This window comes from Mandrillus leucophaeus, unplaced genomic scaffold, assembly GCF_000951045.1.
Source record: "Mandrillus leucophaeus isolate KB7577 unplaced genomic scaffold, Mleu.le_1.0 Scaffold559, whole genome shotgun sequence".
Taxonomy (NCBI): Eukaryota; Metazoa; Chordata; class Mammalia; order Primates; family Cercopithecidae; genus Mandrillus; species Mandrillus leucophaeus.
The window spans coordinates 1,052,843-1,062,576 of NW_012106019.1; the positions used below are offsets into that span (position 1 = coordinate 1,052,843).

The 9,734-nt window shown below is 38.7% G+C and overlaps 1 protein-coding gene across 4 annotated transcripts in view; it reads right to left on the reverse strand.

Annotated features, from left to right (window-relative positions):
- Positions 1 to 9,734, reverse strand: part of RUFY3 (RUN and FYVE domain containing 3) — an 85,931-nt gene that overhangs the window by 20,696 nt on the left and 55,501 nt on the right. For all 4 annotated transcript variants that reach the window (XM_011998150.1, XM_011998149.1, XM_011998152.1 and 1 more), the window contains 3 exons: positions 8,650 to 8,719; positions 4,246 to 4,338; positions 2,497 to 2,580 (listed from right to left, as the gene is read on the reverse strand). In XM_011998150.1, the coding sequence (XP_011853540.1) occupies positions 2,497 to 2,580; positions 4,246 to 4,338; positions 8,650 to 8,719 (247 nt within the window). The remainder of the gene's footprint in view (positions 1 to 2,496; positions 2,581 to 4,245; positions 4,339 to 8,649; positions 8,720 to 9,734) is intronic.

Here is a 9,734-nt window from a genome sequence, read left to right on the forward strand (position 1 = left end):
TCCCAGCTATTTAGGAGGCTGAGGCAGGAGAATCTCTTGAACCCGGGAGGTGGAGGTTGCAGTGAGCTGAGATTGCACCACTACACTCCAGCCTGGGCAACAGAGCAAGACTCTATCTCAAAAAAAAAACCAAAAAACAAACCAATAAATAAATCTAAAATTCTGTTATATTCTGTCAATTTGTAACATATATATATTTTTGAGACAGGGTCTCCCTCTGGCACCCAGGCTGGAGTGTAGTGGTGCAATCTCAGCTCACTGCAGCCTTAACTTCCTTGGGCTCAGGTGATCTCCCTCCTCAGCTTCCCAAGTAACTGGGAATACAGGCATGGACCACCAAGCATGGTTAATTTTGTAATTTTTGTAGAGATAGGGTCTCCCTATGTTGCCTAGGCTGGTCTCAAACTCCTGAGGTCAAGCGATCCTCCCAAAATGCTGGGATTACAGGTGTGAGCCATGGCGCTTGGCCTGTAATAATTTTTTAGTACAAGTCAAGTCACTCCTTACTTTCAGGCTCCTCCTTATTCTTAAAGACTTTCTGGGGAGCTCCTTCTGTTTGTTACACTATCTAAACTCCAGGAAGAGTTAATATGTGAAAACCAGGGGTTATTAATATAATAACACTAGCACCTGGAGAAAATCCAGTATAGGAACAGTGTCCCTTATTATAAATTCTTTTTTAAAAAAGTGTGATTGACACATAGTAATTTATGGTGTAGAACATGATGCTTCGATAATATAAAAATTGTGTAATGACCAAATCAGAGAAACGAACGTATCTATCATCTTAAACATTTATCATTTCTTTGTGATGAGAATATTCAAAAGTCTCTTTTCTTTCCAGCATAAAGAAAAGACGAATATTTAAGGTGATGGGTATCTCGAGAACACTGATTTGGTCTTTACAAATTACATGAGTATATTAAATTATCATATGTACCCTGGAACTATGTATATCTATTATGCACCAATAAAAACAACAACAACAACAACAAACCTTTCTTCTAACTATTTTAAAATGTATATTAATATTAACTCTAGTCACCACACACTATGCAACAGAGGACCAGAACTTATTCCTCCTATCTAACTATAGCTTTGTACCTGTTGACCAATCTCTTACTATCCCCTGCTTCCTCTCCCGGTAGTAACCACCACCTTACTCTCTACTTTTATGAGAACATTTTAGATTCCACATGAGTGTTATCATATGGCATTTCTCTTTCTGTGTTTAGCTTATTACACTTCACATAACGTCCTCCAGGTTCACCCATGTTGCCACAAATGACAGGATTTCATTCTTTTTTATCGCCGAATAGCATCACATTGTGTTTATGTACCATGCTTTCTTTATCCATTCACGTGCTGATGAACACTTAGGTTGATACCATATTTTGGCTACTGTGAATAATGCTGCAATAAACATAGGAGTGCAGATTCTCTTTGACATACTGATTTCATTTCCTTTGGATATATACCCAGTAGTGGGATTGCTGGATCATATGCTAGACTGATTTTTAATTAATTAATTTTTTATTTTTTCAGACAGAGTCTGGCTCTGTCACCCAGGATGGAGTGCAGGGATACAATCCTGGCTCACTGCAGCCTCTGCCTCCCAGGTTCAAGCAATTCTCCTGCCTCAGCCTCCCAAGTACCTGGGATTACAGGTGCATACCACCATGCCTGGCTTTTTTTTTTTGTATTTTTAGTAGAGACAGGGTTTCACCATGCTGGTCATGCTGGTCTCGAACTCCTGACCTCATGTGATCCATCTGCCCGGCCTCCCAAAGTGTTGGGATTACAGGTGTTAGCCACTGTGCCTGGCCCGATTTTTGATTTTTTAAGACAACCTTCATACTGTTTTACATAGTAGCTATACTAATTTATATTTTCACCAGCAGCGTGTAAAGGTTCTCTTTCTCTACATCCTTGTCAACACTTATCTTTCAATTTGATAGTTGCCATTCTGATTAGAGTGAGGTGATATACTCTCTAACTATATATTTATATGTATTTTTTTTAATTTCTAAAAAATCTTAAGACTAATACTGGATGATAAGTTTTCCATTTATATCTAAGACCATAATAAATCAGAAATAACAGCTAAAAATAAAATAGAGTAATCCTACATTAACGATTCTTTGTAAAGAAAAGAGGAGCCACCACTCCAAGAATCTTTGCAGGGATGAGGACTTAGGTAGGATTGAGACTGCATAGTTTAAAAAAGTAGGTTCTGTATACTTAATATTGTTGTAATACAAACTACAAAAGCAAAAAAATTAAAATTAACAAAATCTTATTGTTGAGAATACTCAGAAAAAGATTGAGAAAATATGATAAGGAATGTGGTTTAAAAAGAGATAAACCATTTTATAGGATCTATAGTTTTTTAGAACACTACTGATATTTCTAATCTTAGTCTGTATGATAAAACGTGTAAGTGGGCAGTTACCTTTTAATATATTCCTGAACTATTAGAAATTAAGCAAAGTTTACCAATCGTAATTGTGTCTCTTCTTTTAAATGCTTTCTTGCTTCACTTAGTGCTTGCCCTTCTGCAGTTCTGTCTTGCTTGGGACCCTCGAAAAGATAAATAACATTGTACATATTTAAGGATTTGATCTATACAGAATTAATAGACACTAACACTGCTACTTAGTAAGAAAAAAAGATCATACTGAAGCAGGTATAATAATGAACAAACACAACAAAGAAATTGAAGAAGTCTAGTATATTTTTAAAGGTTAAGCTGAATTGGGGGTTTCCTGACACTTTATTTAAAATCCTAAAATAGGTTATCAAACCAGATGGTAGAAGTTTTAAAAATCAGCCTCTAAAAACAACATAGTATTCATTTCAAAATAAGAGTTGGGTTATAGGTTTTTCTTTTTTCTTTTTTGAGATGGAGTCTCACTCTGTCGCCCAGGCTGGAGTGCAGAGGCTCAATCTTTGCTCACTGCAACCTCCACCTCCTGGGTTCAAGTGATTCTCCTGTCTCAGCTTCCCGAGTAGCTGGGATTACACGCGTGTGCCACCACGCCTGGCTAATTTTTGTATTTTTGGTAGAGACGAGGTTTCACTATGTTGGCCAGGCTGGTCTCGAACTCCCGACCTCAAGTGATCTGCCCTCCTTGGCCTCCCAAAGTGCTGGGATTACAGGCGTGAGCCACTGCACCCAGCCCAGGGGCTATAGGTTTAAATGTTAATACATTCAATCTCCAGAGAATTCACAACTCGTATCTTCAACTATCCAGCGAGATCACAGATAAAAACAAGCAGGTCATAAAAAAATTATTCTGAGCAGTCATGAAGTCCATGCATTAAAGTCAATCACTTTACTCATGGAAAACTGCTTTTGTCCCCTCGCAGAGTCTAGTAACTCTTTAAGAACAATTTTAATAACTATGGATTTGAATTCCTAGGGACAGTAGATTAGAAGCATGAAGATAAAAGGAAGTAGAGAGATCATCCTAGAGATAACAACACTAAGCATCAATAAAAAGTAAGAGATGCTAGTGAATACAAAAAAGATAGGGAAAAAAAACATCCACAGAAATCGGGGAATATTTAAGTGTAGGTGTCAGAAGCTCTATCAATTTCAATAGCCTCCTAAAGTGGCACTATTATAATTTAGCAGAGAATTGTCAATGTTGGTAATTATGATCCTCAGTCATCATAAAGGGCTAAATGTATTAAATTATGTCCTTAATTAAGAAGGCTCGGAATTGTACAAAACATAAAGGTTTACAAAATTCTAATCAGACATGTATAAAAAGTTTGGTGCTTTAAGGAATTAAGTTATCTAGAAAATGACATGTATAAAAACTTTGGTGCTTTAAGGAATTAAGTTATCTAGAAAATACATTTATATGGTAGCTCTTTCCCAGTGATATATAAATGAGGTGTCACTTCTTATAAAACAGTAACATGGTGTAAAAGTAATAGTATATTTAACATAACAAATTGTTAAATACTGTATGAATCATTAGTACATAAAAGCAAGAAACGGAATTAGACTGTTTTGTGAAGTCTCTAAACAGATGTAGGTGGCTGTGAAGCCAAGAAGCATCTTGTAGGAAAAGGCGCATAACCCTCCCACAACCTTCATCACACATGCATGGAGTCTAAATAAAAAGTGTACTTGATACAGGCTAGTTGATTAAAATAGTCCTTTAGAGACTCCCCTTTACCACTAACAAGTTGACATGCTCTCAATGAATGTTTTATAAATCCAGTAAGATTAACCTTCCGATTGGATTCCAGTATGTAGGAACTTTCCTCTTTAACTCGTTCCATTTCTTCTTGTAAGGTAATGATCCTGTTGTTTGCAACTGCAAGCTGTGGATAAAATTTTAAAAATAATCCTTTATGTTTTTAAAATTAACATAGTATAAGATAATTCACAATCTGCTAGGATGTAATTCTTGGGCTTGGATATTCTTAGAAAGCAAGCAAGCTATAACCCAATAAAAATGTTATTATAGGAACTCAAGAGAAATATTTTTCTTTCTTTATTTTTCTGAGACAGGGCCTCGCTCTATTGCCCAGCCTGGAGTGCAGTGGCATGATCTCGGGTCACTGTAACCTCTGCCTCCTGGGTTCAAGTGATTCTCATGCCTTAGCCTTCCAAGTAGCTGGGACTACAGGCATGTACCACCATGCCCAGCCAATTTTTGTATTTTTAGTAGAGACAAGGTTTCACCATGTTGGCCAGGCTGGTGTTGAACTTCTGGCTTCAAGAGATCTGCCCACCTCGGCCTCCCAAATGCTAGGATTATAGGCGTGAGCCACTGCGCCTTAAGATGATCTCAAGGGTGTTCTTATAGATATACACATATTTAGTAAGAAAAAAATATATTTATTAAGAACGTCTATTTCTAAAATGTTTAATAAAGGGGTCCTGTCACACCATGGAACCCATGTGACAAACCTTCTATAAGATCTTTTATAGATGATTTCTTAAAAGATTAAAGACATGAACTCCAAAGTTCTCATGCTAAAAATCCCATTAAGCATTGAGGAGATTTTTCATTTCAACACCTAAAAAGATCAGGTAATGTTATTAGCAGTAAACTGCTATGGGGAAACATTTATATCTCTTTCTTAGAAGGAAAAAGTAAGGTGGAAACACTTTTTCCTTCTCTGCATCTACTAAACTCCCAGAGAATGTGAAGGTGCCTGCAGGAGGCTGGGAGGAATAACCAAGCAGGCTCCTCTCAGCCAGGCTAGTCTCCTTCTCAATTCTTGTCTCCTCACTAGCAATAGGTTCAGGCTTTGTTCAGTTCCTGTACTAACATGGTAAGCATAGAGAAGCTCACGCTTTCTGGGGGCAGGCCTGAAAACCCAGTTCTCTTTCAGATCCTGTGGCCTAAAAATGTACAACAAACCAATTCTGGGCAAGTAGGTCTCCTCTCTAGATCCAAGTATGCCCTCAGGCAGGTTGTTCCAAAATCTTGATTTAAGAGAAACTATTGGGCAACCTGATTATGGCTGCAGATCACAGGAGGTTTTCCAATTCATCTTTACCAAAAATGAAGTAGACATTTATTTATCTATCTATCTATTTATTTATTTATTTGAGACAGGGTCTCCCTCTGTTGCCCAGGTTGGAGTGTGGTGGCACAATCTTGACTACTGCAGTGTTGGTCTCCTGGGCTCAAGCAATCCTCCCGCCTCAGCATCCCGAGTAGCTGGGACTACAGTGTGCACCACAACACCCGGCTAATTTTTTTGGTGTAGAGATGGGGTCTCACTATGTTTCCCAGGCTAACCTTGAACTCATGGCCCTAAATGATCCTCCTGCCTTGGCTTCCAAAGGGCTGGGATTACAGGTGTGAGTCACCATGCACGGCCTGAAGTAGATATTTATATCTGCATCTGCTTAATTCTTCTTAGTCTGTCATTCAGATTCAAAACCCAGGAGGGGAAAAGAGGGCTGCCATCTTTCTGACTGGCATTTTTTTTTTTTGAGATGGGGTTTCGCCATGTTGCCCAGGCTGGTCTTGGAATCCTGGCCTCAAGCGATCCAACCACCTTGACGTCCCAAAGTGCTGGGATCACAGGCGTAAGCCACCGTGCCTGGCCTTACTGGCTCTCTTAAACCCAAAACGGAAATGGGAAAAGGCAGAACTAATCCCATCTGCTTTCTTACAGCACATTTTCTTTAAGAAAGTAAGTGTTGTTGGTAAAATAAATAAGTAAATGAATACATAGTGTTAATATAACTCTAAGGAAGACAAGTCTTATGACTGAGAGAATAAAATTAACAACTATATTTATTGAGTGCTTATGATGTGTTAGGTGCTGTTCTAAGCCCTAATCATGTATTAAATCATTTCATTCACACAGCAATCTCACAAAATGTTATTATTGCTATTTCCATGTTACAGATAAGTAAATCAAGGAATAGAAGCTTAAGTAATTGGCCCAGGATTAGAAGACTAGCAAGTGGCTGGGTGCGGTGGCTCATGCCTGTAATTCCAGCAGTTTGGGAGGCCGAGGTGGGTGGATCACCGGAAGTCGGGAGCTCAAGACCAGCCTGGCCAACCTGGTGAAACCCTGTTTCTACAAAAATACAAAAATTAGCCAGCTGTGGTGATGCATGCCTGTGGTCCCGGCTACTCAGGAGGCTAAGGCAGGAGAATTGCTTGAACCAGGAGGCGGAGATTAAAGTGAGCCGAGATGGCGCCGCTGCACTCCAACCTGGGTGAGATAGCAATACTCCATCTCAAAAAAAAAAAAAAAAAAAAAAAACCAAAAAACAAAAAAACAAAAAACGAAAAACAAAAACAAAACAAAAAACCCCCAAAAAACTAGCAAGTGCCAAAGCCAGGACATGAACCCAAGTAGCCTAACTTTACAGAGCATGCTTAATTGCTATGCTGTACAGATTCAACAAAGTAGCAACAGAATAACAGTAAAAAGTCTGCACTGAACATTCCAAAAGTCTATATGATAAGATTCTAAGGACCATAAGCACAAATTAAAGTTTTAAGATTTATAAAATTTAAAAATTTTTGTCCAGAAGTGAAGGCCACAGAGCTGAGTAATAAAAAAGGTATTTTAAAACTATAATAATGAAAATGTTCATTCTAAAGAAAAACCGATTAAAAGCATCTTCCTGACTAGTGCTTCAATTTGATTTTATTTAAACTAAATTCATCCTATGGGGTGTAAGGGCATCATTACAATTAGAAATAAAGAAGGTGGGCCAGGCGCAGTGGCTATGCCTATACTTCTGGCACTTTGGAAAGTCGAGGCAGGCGGGTTGCTTGAGCTCAGCAGTTCAGGACCAGCCTGGGCAACATGGCAAGACCCCCTCTCTACTAAAAATAGCCAGGTGTGGTGGTGCATGCCTGTGATCCCAGCTACTCAGGAGGCTAAGGCAGGGAGATCACTTGAGCCTGAGGGGCAGGGGTTGCAGTGAGCCATTGTGCCACTGCACTACAGCCTGGACAACAGAGTGAGACCCTATTTCAGGAAAAAAAAAAGAAAGAAAAATAAATAAAGAAGGTAAACTCTTTGCCATCTGGACAAGGTTATTTAGTATTTTTCATAAAAACATATAATGCTATTTAAAGAAAAAATATCTGTAGCTAAGGCTTTGGCAAGTTAAGGAAAAAAATCTTTTTATTAGAAGTAAAACATGAGGTTATTTTTCTGTTCTTATTTTAGGGACTTTTCTAAGAGTTTTCATATTCTTATCTGATCTTCAGAGTTAATTGTGAGGCTGAAAAGGAAGTATATTGTAAACACTCATTTTCCAGTGATGGAACTGAGTCCCTTGGAGGTCAAGTGACTGACTTACTCAGGAGCACATGAGTTACATAAGCATGATTTGTAGGTAGGGATTACAGATCTTCTGAGTAGTACTCTTTACCTTATCTATGTAACTGTTCCAGGAAGAAAACAAGGACAAAGGGAGTGGGGAGTTTGCCAATTTGGAACATAAATCAATGTCTGGCACATATAAATATTTGTCTAGCTCTTGCACATAAACAGTGTGTGAAATGTTCACTGAATGAATAAATGATGAATATGCTATATGCTAAACATTTAGTCTAAGCTAGCCCAGACAAAACATGCACACAAAAGAAACCAAGATACGCCATCAACCAGGCAACATGCCCCTACACAGTCTAATTGGGAAAATGAGATCCCGCAATAAGCCAACTGGCCATTCTAGTCAGAATAAGGAGTTATGGGCCGGGCGCGGTGGCTCACGCCTGTAATCCCAGCACTTTGGGAGGCTGAGGCGGGTGGATCACCTGAGGTCAGGAGTTCAAGACCAGCCTGACCAACATGGAGAAACCCTGTCTCTACTAGAAAAATACAAAATTAGCAGGGGTGGTGGCACATGCCTGTAATCCCAGCTACTCGGGAGGCTGAGGCAGGAGAATCGCTTGAACCCAGGAGATGGAGGTTGCGGTGAGCTAAGATCGTGCCATTGCACTCCAGCCTGGGCAACAAGAGCGAAACTCTGTCTCAAAAAAAAAAAAGAAAGAAAAGAAAAAAGAATAAGGAGTTACGTACTACAGTTGATATTCTTTGAAAAGTCAAGTTCTTTCTTTCCAAGGTTACATAAAAATTATTAGTTCTACTAATGCATATTAAATTCTATAAGTGAATCAAAGAATTTCCAAAACTTACCTCCTCTGTCAGTTTAGTGTTGGATTTTTCTAATGCATCTACTTTTGCCTGAAGGTTGTTTACAGTAGCACTATAAAGAGAAAAAAAAAATATCACTTTTGAAAAACAGACAATACCCCGTACCTTCCTTTTTAAACGCTTCACACTTACCCTTCACTGTCTAATGTTCACAATTTTTAATTTTATTATTACTTTTTTAGACGGAGTCTTGTCGTGTCGCCGAAACTGGAGCGCAGTGGTGCGAGACTACAGGCATGCACAACCAAATCCAGCTAATTTTTGTATTTTTTGGTGGAGATGGGGTTTCACCCTGTTGCCCAGGCAGGTCTCAAACTGCTGACCTCAAGTGACCCACCTGCCTTGGCCTCCCAGAGTGCTGGGATTACAGGCATGAGCCACTGCGCCAGGCCTTAATGCTCACAAATCTTGACCTCTAAGCTTACAAAAGGCGTTATCAGCTTTAACTGCTGTATCTTTGGCATTTGAGTTTTAATTCAGTAAGTATTTATTCAATGAAATAAAAGAGTTCATTCCCTACAGAGTAAACTTTAAGGTTTATCTACATATGATAATAACAGGCTATAAGAATTAAATGCTTACATGCACCAAACCGTCTTCTAAATTATGTTATTTGCGTTATTGCATTTATTCCTTTCAACAACCCTTTACGTTAGGTATTCTCATTTACAGATAAAGAAACTAAGGCATAGAAAGAGTAAATAATAGTGCCATTGTTTATATTTCATTGTGAACTGTAACCATGTCTTTGCTTGGCTAACATCTGCATAGTTCATTAAAGTCATTATATTAGTTCTTGGTCTCCAGAGAAAATGTACTTAAATTGTTTTGAATTTGCTAGGTGGAACCAAGACTACTTAAAACTTTACTGATAGTATAATCACAAGTTTTACTTAAATTAAAAATGTCTATTTTTCATAAGAGAACTACAAAGAAGATGATAATTTTTTTTTTTTTTTTTGAGGTGGAGTCTGGCTCTGTCGCCCAGGCTGGAGTGCAGTGGCCGGATCTCAGTTCACTGCAAGCTCCGCCTCCCGGGTTTACGCCATTCTCCTGCCTCAGCCTCC